The following is a 26,815-nucleotide window of genomic DNA, read 5'->3' as shown; positions in this document are numbered from 1 at the left end:
CATCGCCCCTGCTCACATGTTTTTACCCACGGGTATATAACATTCGATGCGTCGATGATGTTATCGATACAAACTTAATAGAGAACATGACTGTGACACTAACGGCAAAATTTCGTCAAGAGTGTCGGTATTACTGGTATCGCCCCCAGAAAATCAAGATTGCCGGAAAGATCAAATCGGAAGAAAAAGTGGTGCAGTGAAAGTGGTTTCTCGGAGAAGATCAGATGAGTCTGCTGCGTGTACTCCCTCGGGAGACCAAATTGGGGGGGCCAAAGAATGCGGCAATCTCACTTCTGCTCGCTTCGCTGCTTTCCCGTGTCAGGATTTTTATGTTTCTTTTTTCAGCGCCTACTCATGCACGAGGCAAGGTATTGTTGTTGCTGGTATACGTATGAGTATACTGCAATGGTTCGTGATACGGAAATGTTAAAACGGAAGAGGTTGAGTGGGGCGCGTAATCGGAATACCCGGAGGATTGTTCGTCTGAAGCTGTAGCAACAGCCCATGTGGAAGCGCTGCGCGCGTTACAGCCGCCATTGTAGCCAACTGATTTAGTAGCCCCATTACCCAGGATGTTCTTCGACTTGAGGCATCGCCTACTACAGCTCCCACTTGCTCATCCACAACTTAGTGTTCATGCCAAGGTTGGGTAATTTGCTGATGCCAGTGTTTCTATTTTTTAAGTGTGCAACAGGCCAGACAAAAAACAGAAAAAAGTAAGACGTATTCATATTATAGGTCATCTGATTTTGTTTTTTTTGAAGAATTGAGATTCTTAATTTACTGTAGTTTCCTCCGTTTTTGCGCGATTGATAACGAGGCTGCCTTGTCTGTGAGCACTGATTGCATGTGAAAAGGCGATCCAGCAATGTTTTTATTGTGCCTATTGTACCTATGGCACTAACGTGCCATAGGTACAATAAATTAAAACAGGTGCTGAAGGTCTAAAAAAGTGCGAATACCATACAACTGAACATGTGTGGCCGAATGATCACGCACCATGACCTAGTTGAATTGTGTCTAGTTTTTTTTGACACCATCAGTTTCTTGTTTACATAATCAGTGCTTATCTTCGTAAGTGTTTTTCGAGATCACTGTAATGAAGTCACAGTTACTATTCATGACAGTCTGGTTAATCTACACAGAATGTGTAGAAGAGCGTGCAGTAGAGGTAAATTTTGAGGCCGTGTATCGGTGGAGGGCTGGACTAAATGTGATGACGCGCGCTCTTGCGAAACAAAAAATAAAACTATACGGTTATCAGAATACTCACTGAAAAACAGACAGAGTTTTATGAAGACATCGCATTTTTTTAGTGTGGGACATGACAACATGAAGTCTTTTACAAACTTGCTACGGATGAAAACACCCAGTCAGACAGGCATGAGATGACAATTCTAACAATGACACTCTAATACATGTGGTGACAAACAAGCGCACACATGGGACAAAGGAGTGTGCAAATTTCTCCCAATGGACAATATTGAAAATAGGTCTACGAAACGTAGATTAAGTTATTCGACGTTGAAAAAAAACTTTGACTTATCTCTTAGACCACAGCTATACATGAAAACTCCCACAGCTCGATGACATCACTTATCATGGACTATATGAACACATCAATTCGGATCATTGCACGTCAGTGGGCAATAATATCGATGAACGCCCAGAACATGCTAGCATTGACAGGATTATTCACCCAGTGAGACAGCTTCCTGGAAAAAGATCTACCTTTGCCAGGCTCTGGTGAAGTAAGGCGACGCAAACAACGGCTCCTGCAAGGTCATCTGGCCTTTAAGACTTCGTTATGCGGCTATAGTGGAAGGAAGGCAACATATTCAGCGTTTGAAACGTTTTGGATACGATTAACACCTATGGTACGCCATCAACACCCACTTTTGGTTACTGCCCCGTAAGCTGCGCGAAAGCCACTTAAAGCTCACCTGTATTCTTGGACAGCATTTTTACTTTCTACATAAGCCACGTGCACATAATTACGATGATAAAGTAACACGGGTCACAATTTTCTCGCAATCACGCAAGAAATGTCATTCGCATTGTCTCCGGTGCAGATAGGCTAAGAGACAGTGCACTTTATTACGATCCTTAGGAGCAACTGACCAAAAATTAGTGACATATGGGGCAGGAGGGGGGGGGGGCTATTAGTCCATTCTTATCACACCTATGCCCTTGAGCAATCGTTCACTTCTCCTTGTGGTGACGGCGATTTTATACACCTTCTTTCATCATACGTTCTCAGTCCTTTGCGTTCTTCGAGCTTCACCACGATTTACCAGCTGTTGTTGCACGCCATCACACAACTGTATGCTGCCGCTGAAAAACAGACTGCGTATGCGCTACTACCACTGCTGCGTTGGCGGATAGATAGCGTTGAGCGTTACGAACAGCATTCAGCGGGTGTGGCACTGCTGTCCCATGAAGAAGGCCGAAGAAACTCGGGAACAGATGAACTCGCAACATTTTGATGTGCGTCTGCTTCTGTGCCGCCCTGTTTTCACTGACCTGAAAATAATGCAAACATACCAAGAAATAGCTACTGCGAATTTGTAAAAGTTATGAAAATATGCGTAAAATAAATGTTATTCTACGGAGATCCTTCACGAGGCAACAACTCGGTGGCAAAAGGAGCAATGTGACGACAGAACAGGCAAAGGCAACAGCAACACGGTGTTTGTGTTGTCTTGATCGCTTCTCTTGTGTTCGTGTGTACACGCTTCCGTTTCTGTTATCGTAAATGCTCATCAACCAGTTTAACTCTCTGTTGTTCTCAGCACAATGAAAAAGAACAACTACCAATTTACACTAGCAGACATTCAGCAGCTAAGGACGTTTGTCTGAATTGCGTCCTGTAAAGCAGGACATACACAGATTTTGCACACTCGTTGTAGGTCACACAAACAAGATCAATGTATACGCGCGCTGCAATCTGGTGATGACGTCATACTTTTTGCGCGAAATCTTCTTGTGTCCTGTCACTGCTGCATTCGGACTTCGCTCAATTCGTAAGCCTCCGTGATTGACGACGCACATGACGATCCAGTCAGAGCAACAAGGCGTGAGCAAATCTGTCGCACTTTGAGAGAGTTACGTTGCAATGGCTCCCCCGCCAGCAACACTCACAGTCGGAAATATAGGCACGTTGTTGCATAGTTTTGTGACACTGCTCAAAGAAGTGGTACGTTTCACAACAGCAAGCTACAGAAGTACTGACAAAAAGGCCGAAGATAAATGGGTTTGGCACAGCCGGCACAATTGGTTGGTAATCAAGGGTCTTGTTTTTTAATTTCTTTTTGAAATAGTGTAAAGACCGAAATACGTGACCAAAAATTCTAGTCATCATTCACTTTCGTTCGTGTTATTTTAAAATTCCACAAAAGCTATTTAAAAGTTCTCGTGTATAGGAAATTTGTGTGCGAAACTCCTGTGCAGGTTTATCTGTTTTGCACGCAAAAAAATTGAATAGGAGTATATATGCAATCATTTAAGAAAGCAAAAGCAATCTGATTAACGTAGCCCCGCCGAAGTGGTCTAGTAACTAAGGTATCCGGCTGCTGAATCCGGGCTGCGGAGGCTACATCTTCAATCGAAGCGAAAATGCTGTAGGTCCATGTGCTCAGATATGGGTGCACGTTGAAGAATTCTAGGTGGTCAAAATTTACAGAACCCTTCAATACAGCGTCTTTCATAATTATATGCTGGCTTTTTGGCGTGAAACACGATATATCAATCAATCAATTTAATTAACGCGCGAACATTGCAAATAAACATGGTGTGGTGAGGCCATAACCGCTCCATGAAAATCACTGAGTGACACTGTGGACATTCAGGGAGGGTAAGTACTGCATGAAGCCTCGTCAATTCGAAAGAGTTGGGCGGTGTGTAATGAAAGAAAAAGCCCGTTCAATAAATGTCAGCCCTCCTATTACAAATATAAAATGTCACAATTTGGGGGGGGGGGGGACATCTCAGCACTGTGAAAGATGACGTAATGTTTGAAGCACAGTTGATAAAATAAGTACACTTATTACGCTTGAATTATATTAGTCCGAGAACATCTGCATACTCACTGGCAAAGTTTTCAAAATCTACAAAACGCGACACCGTGAATCCAGTTCAAGAGGCACCGCCCAAAGCATCAATGTCCATATGCCGAAAACTGCACGGTAACCGCACTCCGACTTGAAGTATTCGCCCTATACACAGTCGTGGAAAGGCGTGAGTGGCCTGGTGATTCGTCGCCTCAGCTTGGCCATGTTGTCTGTAATGAGCTTGTTCTCTGGGTCTAATGAGTGGGCAACTTGATAGTGTCGAAAGGCACCTTGGTAGTCACTCTGTGAGACAATGGTTAACAGAAAATGTTAGCCAGTAGATCGCACATGAAATTTTTTTGCGTCGGATAATCAGTTGCTGATGCACAAGTGCAGCTCTTGTAAGAGAAAACGCAAGGAATAAGCAAACAAGTGTTGTGTGTTTTGGTGAAAAAAAATGAATATTGAAGCATGAGTAAACAAATTTTAGAAATGTTCTACCAACTATCGCAACTTCAATGCTCACCTCTAAGTGTCTGATCACAGCGAGATTCAGATGAGCGTGAGCAAGACCATGATCCAGTCGAATGGCCACTTCGTAACTCTGAAACAGAAAACAAAATTGCCCTTTCTGTTTTTTATATATGTTATTATACGAAGAACACGTAGGGGCTAAATAACCTCAAATTTTTAAGTGGGCGTCTTTAGATGCATGCCTGACAACTGTCTCTTAGGAAAACAATTATTAAGAAATCCACAATTCTCTGGCACTCATCTTTTATTTTCCCTGAAACATTTGCACAAAAAATTTTTTAGCTTTAGTTCTGCCCTTGACGACACAGAACATCTATAGATAATAAACGAACAAAAATATCGAGTGAATGATCAAAGACGTAACCTTATGAAATGTTTGTGCATGGATAAAATATTTTTTTGTATTCATAAAAACCAAAAAATGTATGAGTCGTATTATAGCTTTTTACAGCGATATTGCATTATGTTACTGTTTGATTTAGGTTGAAACGTTTTCACACTACTATCTTTAAAATGCTTATTAGCTCCGAGTGAAAATGTAGCCAGATTTTAAAAAAAAGCTCCGTTTTAGTGAAAGAGCTGCTTCTGGACCTAAAATTATACATTTACAATATTTTTGCTAATTTTGTTACTTTGTAAGCACACCTTTCTGCCCACGCAAAAGTATCTCCAACTTACCGCATATCTAGCACATTTGGCCGAACTTAATGAAACGAAATCTCAGACATTATAAAAACTTAAAGCTTTCGCAACAGAATTAATCAGTTCAAGCCAGTTCGATTAGAAACATATGCTAATTCAGTAAAAAATACCTCATTCAAAGAACCAACCTTTGCCGACGAGCTGAGGTCGCCCAAGTCCTTCAGTATGTCACCGTGATCACTGTGTATTTTAGCACAACGCAGGTCGTCAACATCGCATAGCTTCAGAGCCTTCAAAATGTAGTCCAGTGCCTGAAATATTAGAGAGAATACTAGCAACGTGATGACTAATCCACTGATCATAAACGTTAGTGCGAGAAGGCATAGCAGTTCGGAAAATTAATAATTGTATTCAGGACAGCGTGGGCAACTTAATTTGCTGTATACAATTGGCATATTGTTTATTTAGGTAAAATAAAGATGTATAAGACAAGTTCTTGTAAAATCACACAAATTCTTTACGTATTTTTCAGGCGTTATTTCAATTAGGGCGCTTTTTACGGTCTCTTCAACAGTACCGTAGTTATAGAGCGCCCTATGCGGAATTCGCAATGTAATTTAATGACCAATAAGTCGCCTTCTACAAATAATTGGTAAGCAGATCTGAGAAAAGTACTGAATCACATCTCGATTTGATGTCTAGATACGAAACTTGGCCACTCCACACCCCAGCCCACAATTTGGCTACTTGCTAGGCATTTAAATTATCTTGAGATGTTAATCACCACTTACTGCTTGCTGCCTGAAGATATTTGACAATAAAAACAAAATCGCATGCTTGCTCGCCATTTTCTTTACAGTGATGTAGTGCAAGAAATAGAACCATTATTTCTCGCAGAAAAATCAAGTAACCTGAGTTATAGGGATAACGGGAAACATTATTACAGGGAGTGCAGATTTACCCGCGCTATTACATTCGGTGAAATAATATAACGGACGAAGGCCAGTGATATGTTTCTGTGGAAAATGCTGAGGGAGAAATAAAGAACGATAATTTTAAGTACGCGCACGCAAGGAAAACATTGACAAGCAAGTGATATTGCGCGCAGAAACAAATGCTTGGTTCGCACACAAACAAAACAACTTGGTTGTCCAATTCGGTATAAGATAACAAGTACCTCGACTGTGTGGTTGATGTGGTTGTATAAAAGGGCAGCCGTGTGCAACGCTCCTCTGTCGGTGCTGTTGTGTTCAATCACATCCAGTAGGAGGTCTTCAGCTGCTCGAAAACTTCTGAGCTGAATCAGGAGCTGAGCCTGAAAATAAAGTTAAAGTAATACACCATAAGAACGGCTATTTGGGCTAGTTGGTTGGAATTCATGGTAATAAGGGCTGCAGCGCGAGCACGAAGGTGCCTTGCCTCGCCTTTCGTTTCCCGTTTCTTCTAGCAACTTCGTGCTCGCGCTGCAGCCCTTATTACGATGAATGCACCATAAGCCGCTTTCCACAGCACGCTAAATCGGTACAGTACTCATTTATAGCCTTTACATAGTGAAGCACGAATACAAACACGTTCACTCATAGAAATGCAGATATTTAACACGTATGAATGCAGCAGTGCCTAAACAGCTACTGCAGCAACGAACATCAGCACGCCTTTCACCTGTCGTGACATATAATTCAAAATTACTTTAACGTCAACCTCACACAGTCACAAATATACCCGTTCTTTTTTTGCACACACTCTCGAGAATGTATTCTATATTTTGAAGAATTCATTATTCTTTTTTCTCAACCATGCACCTTGAGAGCATTTAAGTTGATTTTAATGCATGCACACGCGTCCGGTACTCTTGTACAACCTTGGCTGGTATTACGTCACTGCCTTTCTAAACTAATTTTTTGCATCAAAGTCGCGCTACAAACACAAATGCTTTCAGCCGTTCGCGGTGTGTCGCAGACATCAACAGAGAAAGTTGGGTCAGTTTATTGGAAATACGTTTAGAATTCTGGCGGCTCTTTTGTGTTTAAGAGGCAATGAACTATAGCCTGTACATAAAAACTGTGCTTATTATTTATTACAGCCATCTCGCCTGACAGTAAATAGCAAAAAAAGACAAAAGATGTTATGTGCGTAAGTTAGTCATAAGAATAGAACAGAAATGGTCTGCCATTTCTAGTCTGATGTTTTTCTCTTGTGAAAAGGAGAAGTGCGCGAAGGCCAATGATGCCACATACTAGGTGTTAACAAAGATTTTATTGGTAGAATCGAAGTTACGCTTGGCGTCCCTGACTTACATGGTGAACCTTGCTTTCACGGTGCTCCGGGAAACGCCTGTGAATATCCTCAAACAGCTCTTTGGCTTCGGCCAGGCGGCCAGCGTTGACGTAGAACACAGCCAGGTTGTCCATCACCTGTGGATCCGGCTCAACAGCGAGGGCCCTGTCCGTTAAAGAAGAACACATGTTATCAAGGAAAGTGAAACTGCGAAAATTTGACCAGTATGCCAGATTCACGTATAGCGTGCATGGTGCTGGCTTAACGGCAACGTACGTTTAGTGAGGCTTCTTGAGCGACCGTCTCACATTTGCTCTACAACATCATTTGTATATACGATGAAAAACAACTCTGATACGATGTGTCAAAAGTTATTTTGTAGGAAGCCAAGCTTTTGAAACATGGTTGGAAAACTCACTCCCTGATACTCGTGATGTCATGCTATGGTAGATGTCACTCAGCAGCTCATTCATTGAAATTGACAACGTGAATATTAAGGCAACATCAGTGTTACCTACTAAATACATCTGAAGCACTAATTGTAACACTAGTGCTATCTGAAAGGCTAGAACGCACTAGGGGGCATCGATGCGCAGTTCCTACAAATACACGTCAAGGAAAGTATTACGTAAAACACGAGTAATACATTACATTATGTTAACTACGAGGAAGCGTCTTGTAAGAAAGCCATCACTGGAACACGAACACTCAGTGACGGTATCATGTTCAGATTTTCCCCCTAACAACATGGACCAGCTAGTGGCCTTCAATAACATCGGTCTATGCTGAGAATATTCGGCTTACGACGTTTTCAACCAACGCTCACCTTTCTTAAAGCTCTACCGCGACTTGGCCCGCTCAATCGAAAACGTAAGAAACTATTGATTTGAGGCACTGGGCGTGGTTCTGATGGTTCAGTGGCATCAGTAATATGTATATGTTGCAAAAGAACCTGCCAGGAAATTTAATCAATTGATCCTCTATTTAGGTCAGCTGTTATGACATGTGGTCAGTATGTTGTCACAACCACCGGGAAATTGATAGGTTAATGTAGTTCTATGCACCGAGGTCGGCTGTTGGTATACTGTCTGACCTCTTGTAGAGACTCTCAGCCTGCATGTTGAGGTTCATGCTGTGAAGGCTTCTAGCTGCGTTCAATAGTGCCACGGTGTGGTTTTGCTGGATGTCAAGAGCTTGCTCATACTGTGCCATGGCCTCCTCAGCACGGCCTGCACAAAAAAGCATATCCATGATTACTTGAATAAAAATATCAAAAGGCAGAATATTGCAACAAGTAATTCTAATTATATTATAAATGACAAATTATAAAACCAGGGTGTCCTTTGTGCGAAGCGGCAGGTATATACTTCAGTACCAACAGCCGTTTTCGTTGAACAACTCTACAATATGTCTTTTCAGCAATTTCTGCTCGCTTGGAATTTCCAAGTTCGCTGTTTGAAGTTATTGTCGACAAACGTGCCATGTAGCAGTGCCTCCAAACGCTTCATTATTTTACCACTCCTCCAGCATATCATGTTTACACCGTTAGAAAGGTCGGAGGACGTGCTAAAAATATAACGTCTGAATATTGAATCAGGAAATGCGTCCAGCCGTCTTATTAGGAGGAAGGAGGAGGAAGAAAGTTTAAGCGGAATGACAGGGAGGTTAGCCATTTCTTAGACTGGCTGGCTACCTTGTGCTGGGGTAGAATTGTCACTTGTACGTTGAAATGGGACCTCAGGAAACTTGTCATACGTTGCCTCGCCGCGGTGGTCTAGTGGCTAAGGTACTCGGATGCTGACCCACAGGTCACGGGATCGAATCCCGGCACCAGTGAATGCATTTTCAATGGAAGCGAAAATGGTGTAGGCCTGTGTGCTTAGATTTGGATGCACGTTAAAGAACCCCAGGTGGTCGGAATTTTTGTAGGCCTATTCTACGGCGTCTCTCTAAACCGTATAGTGGTTTTGAGACGTTCAATCACACATATCAATATCAAATCTTGTCATACATTGCAGTAACAATTTTCAAGTATTTGCCTGATTTGGCTTAGATACAGCTTACCAGAGGAGTTACCAGTTATTTAGCTATTAAAGTAGTACTTAACACCTTTTATACATAGCATGACTGTGAACTTAATAGGAATGAATAGAAGCCACAGTACAGCCGGCCTCACCGTGTGACTGAAGGAATGTGCCGTAGTTGTTGCGGGCATCCGCATTTCGGCCATCGCTGCGTAACGCCATCTGGTGCAACCTCTCTGCTTCAACCAGGTCACCTTTTTCAGCCATGAGGGCCGCAAGTGACGAGTACGCCTGGCAGAAGTCTGGATCAAGCTCCACCGCACGTTCCAGCAGAGCTCTTGCGACGTCCTTTTGGCCTTGCTTGCTGCACGTGGGAAAAGAGCGCTAACTGTGAAGTTTCTCCTTTTTCGCCCCACCATGGTAATCCAGTGACGAAGGTACTTGGCTACTGACCCGCAGGTTGCGGGAACGAATCCCGGCAGCGGTGACTGCATTTTCGATGAAGGCGAAATTGGTGCAGCCGCGTGTGCTCAGACTTGGGTGCACGTTAAAGAACCCCAGGTTGTCAAAATGAACGTATGAACGAACGGGCGCACGTAAGGACGGATGGACACACGGACGGAAGCATGGACAGATTGACGGACGCTTCGGCCCACTCATCCTCATTCACTCCGTAAATATGCTGTCAATTTTGTTTAATGGCTTTATATTTACAATCAACAAAAAATAATGTTTCGCTGCAAGTGTGTGCATCTTTCCTCTCAGTTTTTAACCTCGCTACACCCACACCTTGCTAGAAAAGTCAAACGTACCTGTAGATATTCGCCAGGTTAAAATGAGCCCCTGGGTGGTTTGCATTCACGTTCAAGGCGTACCGAAAGTGTTGTTCAGATTCCTCCGCTGACGTCAGTACAGTGCCCAAGTTATTGTGAGCGCTGGCGTGATTTGGCCACAACCTGCGGGAATCGGAAATGGTGTTCAAAGATCACCTTATCGCATTACGCCTCATCACCTGCTACAGTATGCCACGTCCTCACCAGCGCAAGCGAAGGCTTCAGTAATCGCAGTAAAAATAAATATTCTTTCTCGCTTGTCTGGTCCTGAACAAGCGTGGGTAATGCAATCCCGTTCAAAGGTTTATTAAGCACATACCATATTAAAACAAAGATTGCTTCTTTGGCCAGTAGACCTCGTGCGAATGCCCGGATTACGTCGTATAAAACCCTGCATGCCTCATTTTATGATTCGGATGGTATCGTTTGGGTACCAGGTTTGTGGTGCTGTCTTTTTTCTTCAATGTCACGCGACGTTTGGTGACAAAAAGAGTGAAAACCACTTCATACATAAAAACAAACGAATAAGCACTAAATGAAGAATGTTTCTGGACAAGAACACTGCATGTAAGAAACGTTGAGCAAAGATTACAGCGACCGAGAACTCACGCAATTGCTAGCCGGTAGTGTTTGATGGCCAAATCTGAGTTGCCAATGTCCTTTTGCAGATTAGCGTAATTGTAATGCACCTTAGCGTTTCCCGAAAGGTCCCTTACACCGGATCTGAAACAGACAAAATGCATCATTAACCTAATGTAAATATGCGTAACGAAAGAAGAAAAAGAAAGCATGCAATGTTGATTCACGTTTTACGTTTGGTCAACAATGAATGTGAAACAAAAGCTGAACTGCACGTGAAAACAGTACGAATTTCACCCACTCGAACAGGGCCTCTCTGGACGCCCACACGCTGTTCCTGCTCCAGGTGCGGGCAGCGAACAGCAGCACCAGAATGAAGCAGATGCTCGTAGAGCACCACCGGAGCACTCGAGAGCACCGCATGTGAAGGCGGCACAGCCCTTCAGCCACCAACAAGGACATGCCGATGCTGTAATAAGGAGAATTCCAGTGCAGCAAACTCTGCAGTATCTAATACTTAAATGGAACATCAAACAAGAAACCACACATTACGATGGCAAACGAATAAACACCAACAGTTGTGTCTTGTCTATGCCAACTTCGTAATATGAGAAGCTTGCATTGATAACTCTAAAAGATACTGATTGCTTGACGAGCCGAGCGCAACGCTAAAAGCTGAATCATACGCAGCGTTTTGTGTAAAAAAAAATCTGTCTGGGAATCAATGCGATGGGAAGCAGCCAGTAAAGAGTCCCATACATTGCTTATTTCGTATTTCGTTGCTAATGAAGTCATTGGGCCCCGCCGCGGTGGTCTAGTGGCTAAGGTACTCGGCTGCTGACCCGCAGGGCGCGGGTTCGAATCCCGGCTGCGGCGGCTGCATTTCCGATGGAGGCGGAAATGTTGTAGGCCCGTGTGCTCAGATTTGGGTGCACGTTAAAGAACCCCAGGTGGTCTAAATTTCCGGAGCCCTCCACTACGGCGTCTCTCATAATCATATAGTGGTTTTGGGACGTTAAACCCCACATATAAATCAATCAATCATCAATCAATGAAGTCATTGGTGTTTTGAGATCTAGTTCACTATTCCCGCTGTTCAAAGTTTTTCTTTATGGTTTTCTTAAATTTCAGCACAAGGAAGAACGTAAAAACCACCTTCGGAGAACAGTTATGTATCCAGGGGGTCCTAGAGACAATAATGGTAGCTCTCAATGTCTAAATCAGCTAGGATTTATAGCACCTTCGGAATTGTGCCCCGGAGCAGTCTAGAATTTCCCCAAAACAAAAAAAAAAAGGCAGAACGCCCCAGTTCTGTGGAGGGGCAAATGGAAATACCAAAGACAAAATGGACCACTTTGGTGCGCACTGCTAGCGCCGCCTAGCGTAACGCGCGCGCTTTGAATTTGCGCCCCCCTGTGATTGATTGATTGATATGTGGGGTTTAACGTCCCAAAACCACCATATGATTGAGAGACGCCGTAGTGGAGGGTTCCGGAAATTTGGCCCACCTGGGGTTCTTTAACGTGCACCCAAATCTGAGCACACACTCCTTCATTTCCGCCTCCATCGGAAATGCAGCCGCCGCAGCCGGGATTCGAACCCGCGACCTGCGGGTCAGCAGCCGAGTACCTTAGCCACTAGATCACCGCGGCGCGGCATGCGCCCCCCTCTGCTCCGTCCGGCTTTTTGCATCGTCTGCTACACGATGAGCGCTGTTTTCCGCTATGAATAGAGCCTATAAGCTCAAGTGCACACACTTTTAAATTATATATCTATATAAAATTACTCACATCGACGTCGGAGTAGAGCTTGACGGTTTCCGATACGAAATTGCGCACTTTCGGTACTTCATCGGTGTGCCTGGTCTCCAAGCTTAGCAAAATTCCATCTTCACTGTCGTCATCAAATGAAATGGACAAACAAGCCTCCTGAAATTCGAGGCGCGCTATCTTTTTTGCTGTCGCCACACCAGCCGTTGGGGGTGGTCTGCTGATTCTCTGCTACGCGCATGGCACGCAACAAATGCTGGGATTACACAGCGTCGCTCCACCAATTTTTTGGGAGCACCTCGGAGCAGCGCAAAAAAGAAGTTCCCCGACAGGGTGCGCCCTGGTTACCGAAGATGGTTTGTGTGCACCGGTGCGATATATCGAATACGTACTGACCCACCGGCGCACACTTGTACACATCGGTGCGCTTTCTCGAAGATGCCATTAGTAATTAGCTTTTCAATGACTACAGTAAGCAGACATTCTTGTATTGAAAAGTTGGAGGCAGTTGCGTTTCAAAACATCTACACGTGGAGGAATTCCTCTAGCATTTCTGTTCTCCGAGGTATGCCACGGTAAGGTTTAATTTTACCTTGCATCATTATGCATGCAGGGCTGTAAATATCGGTGTAATGTTTCTCCCCAATGTCACAAACAGTCGTAACTTGGTATCGCCCGCCTGTATTAAAAGGGCAACCGTTGTCATCTTTACCAATGCCCTCTACCCATTGTCAGATTACACGTAACCACCATGGCCCATCGAAAAGTACGTTCGCGCTAGTGCTGATTGTCTTGCACGTGTAGTCATGCTAAGCACAATGAGGTTTCCACACAATATCTTGGAGCACAGGAATGCTAGAAGAATTTTTACAACGTGCAATTGTTTAGAAACACAACTGTTCCCCACTTCGCAATACAAATATGCCCGCTCACAGGAATTCCTGAAAAGTTAATTATTGAATCCTGATTATTTGGGCCACTGACAGCCACCATTATTGTATCACTTTGTGTCCCCCTGGATACATAAGTTATCAGCAAAGATAGATGTTATGTTCTTTCCAGTGCTGAATTTTAAGAAAAACATTAAGCTTGACTTTGGACATTCCGTGTATAACATGTTTGTCATGCCAGAATGCATGAGCAACATGATATATACACCATGCGAACACAACCTATATAGTCCCGACAGGCTACTTAGAAGAAACCGGGATGTATGATCGCTTGTGATAGGCCATGGGTTATCATATATGAAATGAATTGTTAGTGTAATAAATGAAGTAGAAATAGAAAGATTTGCGTGTGAACATGATAAGACAGTGTGAACTGGTGCAAAAAACTGTGCATTCACATGTTATTACAACTAGTTTCTGTGTGCTATTCAACGTATTATGCTATGACAGTGAGGGCGCCGAATGATCATACCGGGAATTTACTAAAACAACTGGGGATGCAATTACCTAGAAATCGACATCATGAAGAAAAAAAAAAGGTTTAGCCTCTTTTTTTTTTGGATATGAAGAAAGAAACTGCTGGATATATAATTTAGTGAAAGAGTCATTTGCACTTTCACTATCTTTGAAGAAGCTATGAAGCTACTTCTGAACTTTAGAAGTACAGGACAACATAGTAATTTCGAGCGATGAAAGAGTCCTTGAGCAGAGGTATCGCTGCAGTGATACTTACTGTTTAGAAGTCTTTCATCTCAAGTGTACGTGTGTGTTTAACTTGTGCAGTTTATGTTAACACGGGATACAAGGCTTCGACGCAAACGCTTAACTTAAAACGTATAATGGGAAGTTTTAGAAAAGTGTACACTGATATATACGACAAGTAGGTCAACAAGCTAGTTCGCAAAGGACAAACGCTATGTTCCCCATTTTGTTTGCTTGATCATGAGAATCATCGTATTGCGAGAAGAGAGCAGGAAAATTCTGCGTCGGCTGCCCGTAAGAAACAGTTGCACCCCCCAAAGAAGAGATCATATAAAGTGAAAAACAAAATAAAGATATTTTCGCATAGGTTCTAAAAAGATTCAATTAAAATGTCAGTTTCTTGCGAAACGTGAATTACGATGAGTCCAGCAATGCATCAAAGCGGCGAATAATTGAGGACTGTTATTTTGTTCGTCTCTTGTGTTGAAGTACACGTTGTCACATTCCTAAATTTTTCACGAATAAAGACGTCAATTTAAACTGTTACTTAGCTCTTCCGCGTGAGAGTAATATGACAACAGTTTTGTGTTGCCACTTCTTCACAAGCTTTCTCTATAATTGTGATCGTTGTGGAGTTGCCTGTAAAGGGTGCTTCGTTGTATGTTGAGTGTTAATGTGGCAAAGGTACTCACTGCCAGAAAAAACCTTTTGAAGGTATATAGGGATTAAATAAAGTGCCCACCAGCGATGGTGTACACACACCACATGAAATGAACTCATTTGCCAGAGTAAAAAGTTTTCAATATCGCTATTTATTTTAATTATTGTTTTTATGCTTTGCTATTATCCTCGCGCTTCTTAGTGAATGCGGTGTCAAATTGTTCACAGAGTTAGGTGACTACGTCAAAAATGAAAGTGAACTATACGCAATGATACTTTCTAATTTCCAGCGTGGAGCTCTTTAGATTTCCCTTGTCCAGATAGTGGGAACAGGAATGATCACACTGAACAGGAACAAGCTTGCTTAATCTCCTATACCTTTCGCTTCGCTCCCATAACACGACCGCTGGTTTCTTTTCTGGCGTGGAATGCAAAATCTAGGACGGGTGAGTCTCTTAGTTGACAGAATAATATATACCGTCACAATTGTTCTCTCATGTGACTAAAATGACGTAAGATCACGTAACGCTCGCTCACCTAACTATAACCACGTAGCAAAGTCACATGACTGAACATCACAAAACGCTCACGTCACCTCTCTTTATCTGCATTTAATGAAAAACACTCGCGTCACCACAAATCATGCTACACCTAGTCGCATGACTAAAAAGACGTATCAATTAGTCGGGTGGCTGATATCAGGCTGCATCGCATCACAGCCAGTTATGTCACATGTTGCCGTCATAAATAAACCTCGTAATCGCAGGTCACGTTGCATGTTACCGTCATAAACCACGTAATAGTAGAGTGACCTGGCTAAAATCAACATCAGGTAACAGATAGAAATGGGACATGTCAAGGCATGTCTGGGCATACTTAGTACTACTAGCGAAAACATGGGATATCTGGCAAATATTTGGCATTACTAGCATAAGCTAGGTAAAAAAGTAGCTCCACTGATAGTTGCAGCCTTTCGCCACTAGGCAAAGGCTGCAACGTCTTCTTGAAAGATGTGTTTGCGCGGTTCAATTCATATATAATAGTTATTTTTCACATATCAAATTCAATCAAATCATTCCGCCTTTTGAACACCATTCGTTATCCGCTATCATAGGTACACATACGATTACTATCATGTGCCCTGTTAAAAAGTATTCTGTACCTGGGAATGTAGAGGACTCTCTCAGCTACGACGAAGCCGACGGTCACGAACAGGTTGGACGCCGGAAGGAATGGCAGCACAGTCAGGAGCAGGGGCACCAGTAGTGTTAATGAGGGGTCACGCAGTTGCTCAGTGTTGTTGCAGTAACATAGTTGTTCTCTTGATCCACTGGCAGGCTTCATGCGTCACATAAAATAATACCAATCACTTAAATATCTCAAGCGATCCTATCAACAGATATCGGTGACAATTTTGCGCAGTGTGTGATTCGAAACATCACAGCATATCCACGGAGTGAATGGTGATGAATGGGGCGAAGCGTCCATCTGCCTGTCCGCGCTTCCGTCCATCCGTTCGTTCTCGCTTCCGTCCGTCTGTGTGTCCATTCGTGCATCCATCCGTCTGTCCATGCATCCGTCTGTCCGTGCGTACGTCCGTACGTCCATCCGTGCGTTCGTCTTTACGTCCGTCTATCCCTCCGTCCGTGCATTCATCCGTGCGTGTGCTCCTCCGTGTGCCAGTATGTGCGTCCGGCCATGCGTCCATCCATACGTCCGCCTGTGTGTCAAACAGACAGACAAACGACAGACAGACGCAGGCGGCGGATGATTCACTGTTTGCCGATAAAACCCTCCGACGCTTCTCCCCACTCATCATTCACTTCGTGGATATGCTGTGAGGTGGTTAATACATACATGCATACATAGATGTGACGACCTAAACACGCCTTAAGGAGCTTCACCCCTTAAATGTTTAGCCTAAAAACACACATATGCAAGAAAACAAATACACTCACGCACACGTCTACAAATGGTAAAGGCAATGCTTAAAGTGGCAGAAACTCGAACTAATCAGTAAAGACTCATCATAAAGGAAGGTAACGCGTGCAGACTGAAACGCAACAGAAAGGACCAAATGGCGTTTGTGTTGTCTTGTTCCCAGTATTTGTGTTTTTGTTTGCACACTCTACCTTCATGATTACCTTTGGCTTTAAACTTTGCTTTCGTCTCAGGTAGAAAAGGTGTGGTCCTTGCTGTTATGATGAGCAAGCCAGCTATAAGTTTATGATTTTGATTGTTCAGTCTTATTAAAAGCACTGACTGCGTTACTGCCAGAACAGCCAAAATATCATCTTTGAGAAAAATCTGCTACATGGATTTTTATGGTAGAGGGCATAAAATAGTGAAGAAAACAGACACAAAAGTTCGCCCCATTACAAGTGTATATGCATAGCCATTCACTTTCATTTATTTATCGATTTTATCGATCGAGCATTGCTTGTAAGCCGTGCGCACGCATGCACCACCGTCAACAAAACTAATCTTAGATAATGACCACACGCGGTTATCATGCTTAATAATATATATACGCATTATTTGTTTGAATAAACGACTTTTGTTACAGGTTTCCACTCGTCACAGATCTGATACAAGGTGTCAGAAGTGGGCGCGTCGCTCCGCGGCATAAATAAAATCGGCCCGCAAGCTGTCTATGCAATTAGAAGCCACGACCGCCCGGCAAAATTGAGCATTAGCAATGGAACTTATCAAGGCACCAGAACCCTTGCTGCTATCAAGAAACATGGCAAAGTACTGGGAGAGATTCAAACAGAAGTTTGAGCTGTTCTTGGAGGCGACATCACCAGCGAAGGAACCCAGGACTCCAGCTGTCAAGACCACGCTCCTGCTGAGCTTTGCGGGAGACGAAGCACTCGAGGTATTCAAACAATTTCTATTTTTCTGAGAGTGAAGGCAAGCAAGATTACGAGACGGTTGTGAAGAAATTCGATGAATATTGCCAAGAGCAGCAAAATGAGGTTTTTGAGAGATATCTGTTCCTCATTAGGACACAAGCAGAAGGCGAACCCTTTGAGCATTTTCTACGCAACCCCAAGAGACAGGCACGCAGCTGCAACTTCGATTCTTTGACAGAATCTTTAATACGGGACCAGATAGTCTTCGGCACAAACAACGCCAAGCTGCGCAAAAAATGCTCAAAAAGGAAGACTTGACGCTCGACAAAGCAGGGCAAATATGTCGAGCTGCGGAAGTATCCATCCAGCATAATGAAGCGTGGTCCCATGCATACAACCAGATAGACGTGGTTAAAAAATCGCAAACACGTTTGTGCCAAATGCAGTCGCTCTCACGCGCGTGCTAGGTGTCCAGCCTTTGCAAAAACTTGCTTCGTGTGTAAAGGAAGAAATCACTTCACTAGGTGCAGCACGAAACGTCAAGTAGAAGAGGTTCACAAAAAAAGCGATGACTTCAGCGTTTTAAATGTAAAAATTTGCAACGTCAACAGCAGGGAAGATTGGACAGTCAAAGCGCAGGTTGCGGGTGAAAAGGTGGTGCTTAAGGTTGACACAGGCTCTCAGGCAAATCTGCTGCCTTACTCTACCGAAGGTGCAAGGGGGACCTGAAGCTTTACCCAAGCTGTGCCGTACTTCGGTCCTACAGCGGAGGTGTTATCAAACACGTCGGCGTGGCAACACTGCAAGTTGAGACGAATGATCGGTCCTGTAGCATCCCCTTTTTCGTTGTGAAAAATAGCAGCCCCGCTATTTTGGGATTAGCCGCAAGTGAAACTCTGGGTCTGGTGTCGCGCAACGTAAACATGGTCAGAAAAGACGGCACCAGTGACATTGTCAAAGAACTCTCGGATTTATTTCAGGGAGCTGGCTGCTTGCATCAACAGTACCACATGGTTTTGCAGAAGGATTCAGCACCAGTAGTAATGCCAGCGCGGCGCGTATCATTGGCACTGCGAGGACCACTACGAGATGAGCTCGACCGGATGAAAAGAGGCGGCATCATAGAGAAGGTCAACGCGCCACTAGACTGGGTGAGCCCTCTAGTAATCGTAAAAAAGAAAAACGAAAAGCTGCGTTTGTGCATGGATCTTAGGAACATCAATGAGTGTCTAAAGCGAGAACATTATCAAATACCAAAGCGAGAAGATATTGAGGCTGAGTTAGCAAGGGCCAAATATTTCTGGCGCCTTGATGCAAACTCCGGGTTTTATCAAATCCCTTTAGATAATGCAACGTCCAATATCTGCCCGTTCAGCACACCGTTCGGGCGATGCCGTTTTCTCAGGCTCCCATTCGGTTTAGCTTCCGCTCCAGAAGTTTTGCAGAAGGCGATGAGCGAAATCTTCGACCGCGCAGCAGGAGTGCACGTGTATGTTTATAATGTCCTAATATATGAAACTACTAAAGATGAAGACAATGCGCGCCTCCGTCATGCTTTGCACTTAGCCAGACAGGCTGGTTTGACGTTTAATGCTGATAAATGCAAGTTCGGGCTGACTGAAATTTATTTCTTGGGTGACGTCATACCTAAAGAGTGAATACAACCAAATTCTTTGTTGAGCGCATCACTGGGCGATTTACCTCACCCGGCCGACAAGGCAGCCGTACACCGGATGCTAGGCGTGGCTAATTACTTTGGCAAATTCATACCAAACCTGGCCGATAAGACGAACCTGCTGCGCAGCCTTTTAAAAAAAAATACACCACTTTTTAATGGACAAAGAACCATGCGCATTAGTGGGCAGTTATTTGCGAGCATCTTATCAAACCACCACTGCTCGCCATCTTTGACGCGTCTAGAGAAACTAAAATCTCTGCAGATCATTCGAAATGTGGGCTAAGAGCAGCTCTTCTACAGCGTTACCGTGACGATTGGCGGACAGTTGTCTATGCATCTCGCGCTATGAGCGATGCAGAACAAAGATACTCTCAAATCGAAAAAGAGGCGATGGCAATTACCTACGGATGCGAAAAGTTTCACCAGTTTGTTTATGGACGCAAGATTGTGTTTGAAACTGACCATCGTCCGTTGATTGTCATTGCTACAAAACCTATTGGTGACATGCCGCCATGACATCAGCGTTTCTTTCTGCGTTTGTTCACCTATGACTTCGATCTTTACTTCGTGCCAGGCAAGCAGCTGCTCCTGGTGGACGTGCTGTCCAGGGCGTCACCAAGTGCCGCAGGAGACGTTGGTTTCAACGAGGACGTGGAAGTCCATTAAACGAGAATTGTGTCCGAGTTGGTGAGACAAAAGACCATGGATCGCCTAGCAAAGGAAACTGCAGCCGACCCCGAGTTTCGAGCTGTTATCGACTACTTGTGCAGCAAGGGAAAGCTCGAGGGCCCATTGAAACACTTCGCATCCGAGTTATCACTCGTACAGGGCATTTTACTTAAGGGATGCCAAGTGATTATTCCAAAGTCATTGAGGCGAGAAATACTCGACTGCATTCATGAAGGGCACTTGGGTATCAACAAGGCCAAAGCAAAAGCTCGACGTCTGGTTTTCTGGCCAGGGCTTAACGTGGACATCGAGAAGATGCTACAGGGCTGTACAAGCTGCCGCAAGTACGCTTATGCACAGCAAAGTGAGCCGCTAGTATTGAGGTCGACACCGCAATACGCGTGGTACAGAGTTGGAGTCGACATTTTCCAGCAAGGTGAAAGTTCATATCTCTGTGTCTTCGATGCTTTGTCCAATTTGCGAGAAGTCGAAAAACTAACGGACTTGACCACTATATCTGTAATCGAAAAGCTGAGTGCCATTTTTGCTAGATATGGCATCCCAGTAGAAGTTTGCAGCGGTAATGGTCCTCAGTTTTCATCCTATGAATTTGCACCTTTTGCCTCCAGATAGGACTTCCAGCATGTGACATCTAGCCCCGCATTCCCTCAGTTCAATGAGCTCGCTGAAAATTGCGTTCAAATTGCCAAACGAATCGTGAAGAAGACTGCGGAAACGAAACAGGACTTCTGGCTTGGGCTGTTGAGCTACTGTTTGTCACCCCTCGAAACGAGATTTCCAAACTTCAGCCACCACTCAAGCATTCCCGTGACTAAGCACAAACAGTCCGATGATCGGGGCAGATGCTTGCCAGTACTCAAGAAAGGCAAAGTTGTACGCGTCAAAGACAAGGCATGGACCAGAAAGGCGCAAGTGCTAAAACGAGTCGCACCGAGATCTTACGAGGTGGCCACAGAGGACGGCAGAAGGTTTGGACGTAACCGGGGCCACCTACTGAGGACAGGTGAGCAGTATCGGGAAGACTTTGAAAGTGAGTCCTCATCGAGCGATGAACGTGATGGCCTCGACGAGCCAGGACGGGCTCGGCATGAGCACAGTGATGAACATCGAAGACCCGGTAACAGATCATCCGAGCAGCCGCCCGCAAAAGTTTCAGTTCCTCAGCAAGGTGTACTTCCTCCCCTACGCAGGTCTGCTCGGGAGACACAACCACCGGATCGACTACGCTATGATAGTAACTTTAATCAAGTTACTTATGTTGTTTTGTTTTCCCGCGGGAAGATGTATCGATCGAGCAATGCTTGTAAGCCATGCGCACGCATGCACCACCGTCAACGAAACTAATCTTAGATAATGACCACTCGTGATTATCATGCTGAATACTATATATACGCATTCCTTGTTTGAATAAACGGCTTTTGTTACTGGCTTCCACTCGTCACAGATCCGATACAATTTTCTTCAAGACAGAAGAGTGAACCAGTGTATAAATGTACTCTTAAGACTACTGGTCTCTTTATGGGGAAACTTGTTCACCGGTTTTACAAAAAAACCCAGCTGATAGACGACTTATCTCGTGACCCTCTAGAAGGACAAGTATCGAAGAACCATCTACGAATAAATATAGCAATGTCGAGCTTCCCTGGAACATAACATACAGGAAGTTCGCGCAAGTAGGCTTAAACGCCATTGCCCTCAGTCGTGAGGAAAATAAACATACTGGCCAGCTGGACTGAATACATGTTGGCTACACGCTTGCTACAAGACCGAATACACGTTGACCTCGTGATGGTAATGTTGCTTGATCTCGTGATGGTTTTTCGTAAACCGACGCCATATAGTGGTTTACGTATTGGAAAAAATTTGAGTTTGTTCGACCTAGCGAAACAAACATAATAAATACGCGTTTTCATGAAGGAAATATAGAACAACCGTTAGGTGAATGCATGATCTTAGTAGCACCATGATTATCACAAAAATTGCCATTCCAGTGTCCCCCTCCCCCCGAAAAAAACATACATGAAATTGAAGTTAGCTCATTGCTACTCCGTTTCTAGGCAAGGCGCCCAGAATGAGAATTATAAAACGTAATGGCAACTCACGCTGCTTTTTCTTTTCAATCTCGTCAAAATCCGCCAGCCAAGAGCCAATAGCGAAGTGAGTAACGCCAGTGTAGCCAGATTTCTGCAGTCGCACGGTGATGTCACGAGAGGTATACTGCCCATCTGCCAATCGTATGACAGGGTGCGTGGACACAGCAAGAGCCAGGCATTGAAGGCACACAAGTAGCTGTAAGTCAGTAGCCTGTCGTAAAGAAAAGGAAGGGATCAGGATGGGCGACACGCATTTGCAAGGCTTGTCCTAAAATGAGCGTCGTCACCTAATATTGTTTGTGCAGTGCTGTCAACACGCTCCCTACTCTCTGTGAAGTGAATTTAGGATGTAAGCAGGTGCTGAATTTTTTATGTAGGTGCCAGTAATTGAGTATACCGTTTTGCTGGAGTATTGTTTTTTGGAGTTTGTAGTAACGAAAAAAACTCTATAGAATTTTAATTCCACAAAGCTCTATCTATACCCAGACATATACATTAGTGAAGTTATAAAAACTGCAGCATATATAAAAATGTTTACTAAAGAATTAAATTTTACTCCGAACTCTGCAGTTAATATTTAAACTTGCATAAATGTTCTGCACTCCATTTTCATCGCGTTCCTCCATCCCCTATTTTGTTTGTTTGTTTTTTTGCGTGACTTTTTCTCTCCGATTTTTTCATTTTGAAGCATCATGTTCGCCATCCTGGAATCAACAGTGGACTAATGAAGAATGATTCAAGATGCGCAATTTAAAATGCTTGTATTTTGATAATGCTGTTCCTCTCTATCATTTCAAAGTAACATCGTATACTAAGTAACGCAAGACTTGCATTTCAAAATCTTGGCTTTATCTCTGTGACTTTTCGCAAGTTTTTTATGTGTTCTAGAAGTTCGAGACACAGGAAACGGGATTTTATAATGACTACGAGCGAAAACATTGTAAGAATTCAGTTTTCGACTATTGACACTAATCCAATCTTGTTCTTTTCTATACAAGGAACCGCTTGCCCCCTAATAAAGATCGCCGATCTCAAATATTTTGTTAAGCGAGGGGTCTGCGATATGGTGATACAATAGACGCTTTTCATAACTGTAAAGCAAGCTATCAAAACTAATGGTGGATAGGCAGTTACTGCAAAAAGGTCCCTTGTGCAAAGTTTAATTGCGCTAAGACATCAAAAATATTGACTTTCCTCTCTTGACATATACAGGCGTTACCGACAAGCTCCGGCGCGTGCAACTAGGAGTTAGTCTCGACCTGAAAGATGCCGGCACTAGTTGAGGGTATGTACAGTGCGGAAAAGTGCACTTGCTGATCATAAAAGGGTAAAATAATAGTTATAAGCCGGTATTGCATTTGTAATGAAACCTAATGATTTAGGACACTTTCTTACTATCACTAGCCATATTTGAAAGGTACGTTCACCTGGTTCTGCGCATCGAGGAGAAGGCTGCAGGGTTGTCCATCTCAGAAAATTCAGGAAAGCTTCCTTGCAGAATGCATATCCTGAAGCATAGGAGCAATATCGTCTGCACATAGAAATAAAAAAACACGATATCAGCGCAATAGATGTCATTGCCTAGTGCTTTCCTTGCTTTAGTTTCTGCCAGTGATTGCTCCGAAAACGTCATAAATTTTCTGGGTTCATTCAAGACAACAATTCCCATCCACCGGGGAGTTGCGCCAGTCTATAGACTAAACTAGTAGACATTTCTCGCATTGCAAAGGGAGGCAGTTGATAAATATATGTCATGTGAAGGAATTAATAAAGGTACAGAGCCTTGGTTTGTTGGACGCTATTCGGTCGGAAGCCATGAATTATACGGCAGAATTTTTTTGCTTGCTGGTATACTTAATTTCTTTTTGAGAGAACCTAATGATTTTTTTAAAGAACAAAAAAAAACAGTAATTCTTCTACGTCTATTCGCCGACACTTCCGTCACATTTTGGTTGTGACAGTCAACATTGCACTTTATGAGGCAGCACGTGTATAGGAATCACTGTGATTATCATTATTTTTATTGTTTCGTTCACCTGCACATTTCTGAAGTTTTTATTACCAGAAAACACGTGTTTTTTTACAACTGATGACGCAGGCAACACACGGGATTTAATGCGAAACATTCTTGTTCCCTCTGTAAAGTTAATGGGAAGCACGCAAGCACGGGAAATTATGGCGAGCTAGACAGGATCGAGAATTGTGATATCACCGTGCTATTCTTACGAATTTCAGGAAGTGACTACGCATCACTAGCGCGTACTGGCCATACAAGAAAGCAAGATCCAGATCATATAAGTACGCGGGGACGTTTACTCATCGAGGGAAGCTTGACTAAAACAATAGCGACTGTTTCGCTTTCTTCTATCACTCCTGCACAGCGTGGCAACGCTATTGTTCTGATGCGAGGCAGACCTATTCGCGGATGGTTCCAAACTGTGCCGTTTATCGATCGCCATTCGTTGCTTTTAGAAAAGCGTGTAGGCCATATACGCGATAAGAAATCGTCATACTCAGTGACAGGGGTCCTATTCCTTTTGTACTACGCTACTGAGTAGCGTTTGTTAGCTAGTAATAATGACCAGTAAAGACATTTTGCCTGGTTGTAATCGGCATAGGCACTGCCATGGGACCTATTGCTTCTGTACTACGCTAGAGAGTAGCGTTTGTTAGCTAGTATTGGGGACCAGTAAAACATTCTCCTTGGTTGTACAGGGATCACAGAGCTTGGCTGCTGACACGAAAGATCAATCCTGGCTGAAACGTCACAGTTCAATGCAGGCAAATTGTCTGGAACCTGCATAGGCAACTGTGTGATGTCAGTTCCATGTAAATGAACACCAGATGATGGAAACTTTCAGAGCTCAACGTGACTCATTCATTTCGTAGCTCTCGCTCGTAAAATTCAACATATGACATTCATACTGAACAGAGAGTTGTGAGAATGATAAGTCCATACATGCCACGATACATTGTCGTTTTCATCATTTTGTATATGCATGTGGAAGAAATTACAAGTTCTCAACACGCTAAAAATATGTCCTGGCAATGATCATACATAGCGCCAATGGTGGCTTCATATAAAGAATGTTTACTCCCATAATGTCATCGTTATCACGGGAATAAGACGTGTAATGAAATAGGTTTACAGCCTATGAAGCGAGACGTAACATAAAGCTGGCTCCTAAAGGACGGAGTTGCCACAAATCGACACACCTTTCAATTACCTTTTTGTCGATTTGGCAAGTGAACTGCAGATAAGTGCGTTCCTGCTTGAGACATCGGCAAGACCATTCCATCAATTACAGTCTCGGGGCCCATACCATTGACTCGAAAAGAACATTGCCTCTTCATGATATATATATATATATATATATATATATATATATATATATATATATATATATATATATATATATATATATATATATATATATTGTCATCTTCAAATATAATCTGTATAGTGGCACAGCGATGGTAATTTGCGTATCACCCATACCACGTGTAACGAAAGCTATCAATCGGCGACGAAATTAGACCAAACGCCGTTCATGGTTTCAGTTTCTTCGCTGGCTGCTAGTGCACGTCTGCACATGTTTATACTACTACATCTTTTTAAAAATACTCCCACCTCCCAGTCATAAATAGAGCTTGTAAAATGTATGCGTCTTCTAAAAAAAAAAACATGCGTGCTCGAGTTGTCATCGTCAAGGTTGGATAATTCCACCTCAACCGAAGTCCAGAGAGACTATACTAGAGACCATAAACTTGTACAGCTGCCAGACTCTTCGATCATCACCACACGATACGCTTGAAGGCCGCTTTAGGATGTGCTGAGCAAAGATGAATACCAGTGGGCAATGTTTTTTTTCCACCACACATCGGTGATCTAGCTATTTTTGACGGTAACTCAGCTTCTTCCTGTCACGTCGAGCAGTCTGCGCACTTGGAGCTCAGAAGTCGTTCTCCAGTTGTACAGTCCTAGTTGTATTACTTTTGAGCTTTAATTTTCCCAGCCCCTTGCTTAAGAATGACTTGGATTGGAAGAGTATGTTCCAACAACGATCTTAGCAAGGTGTATCAAGTAGTCTTCAAATCTTTACGATGCGTAACGAGCAGTAAAATATGCAATTTGAGAGGTCGTTGGCAATTCAGAATGTCTTAGAAATATATTGTTCCTGCTTCAGGTAGGAGTGCTCTATTAAAGCACAGCGTAGCGGGCGTATTTCTACTGCGCAGTGGCAACCAGAAGGCGTTGGTAGAAATCCTGCTTGACAATTCATAGTACACTGCTTCAGTAGGTTCAAATGTTCCGTGAGCTTTCAGGTTCACAGTGACGGAAACGTCCAACTTTGGATTAGGAATCAGCCTTTTATCAAGGTAGTCGTTGACGAGTGGGATGCCTTGAACTTGCGGCGATGTGTCGACCATAACGTTGAACTTCATAGTCAGAGATTGTTCCCCTATAACTCTGCGATGT

General features: G+C 43.5%; 1 protein-coding gene across 1 annotated transcript in view; it reads right to left on the bottom strand.

Moving 5' to 3' along the window:
- Positions 1-1,273: 1,273 nt before the first annotated feature.
- The window catches only part of LOC142774774 (protein O-mannosyl-transferase TMTC1-like), a 60,638-nt gene continuing 35,096 nt past the window's right edge, over positions 1,274-26,815 (bottom strand). Inside the window, exons 6-18 of the mRNA XM_075875809.1 lie at positions 23,763-23,866; positions 22,345-22,546; positions 16,182-16,357; positions 11,240-11,407; positions 10,969-11,082; positions 10,339-10,482; positions 9,679-9,890; positions 8,596-8,731; positions 7,523-7,667; positions 6,403-6,540; positions 5,414-5,536; positions 4,576-4,653; positions 1,274-4,352 (exon numbers count right to left, since the gene is read on the bottom strand). Of these exons, the coding sequence (XP_075731924.1) occupies positions 4,215-4,352; positions 4,576-4,653; positions 5,414-5,536; positions 6,403-6,540; positions 7,523-7,667; positions 8,596-8,731; positions 9,679-9,890; positions 10,339-10,482; positions 10,969-11,082; positions 11,240-11,407; positions 16,182-16,357; positions 22,345-22,546; positions 23,763-23,866 (1,878 nt within the window). The 3' untranslated portion in view covers positions 1,274-4,214. The remainder of the gene's footprint in view (positions 4,353-4,575; positions 4,654-5,413; positions 5,537-6,402; positions 6,541-7,522; positions 7,668-8,595; positions 8,732-9,678; positions 9,891-10,338; positions 10,483-10,968; positions 11,083-11,239; positions 11,408-16,181; positions 16,358-22,344; positions 22,547-23,762; positions 23,867-26,815) is intronic.

The sequence above is a fragment of the Rhipicephalus microplus genome, chromosome 10 (assembly GCF_043290135.1).
Source record: "Rhipicephalus microplus isolate Deutch F79 chromosome 10, USDA_Rmic, whole genome shotgun sequence".
NCBI lineage: Eukaryota > Metazoa > Arthropoda > Arachnida > Ixodida > Ixodidae > Rhipicephalus > Rhipicephalus microplus.
This window is presented reverse-complemented; position numbering and strand designations above follow the sequence as displayed.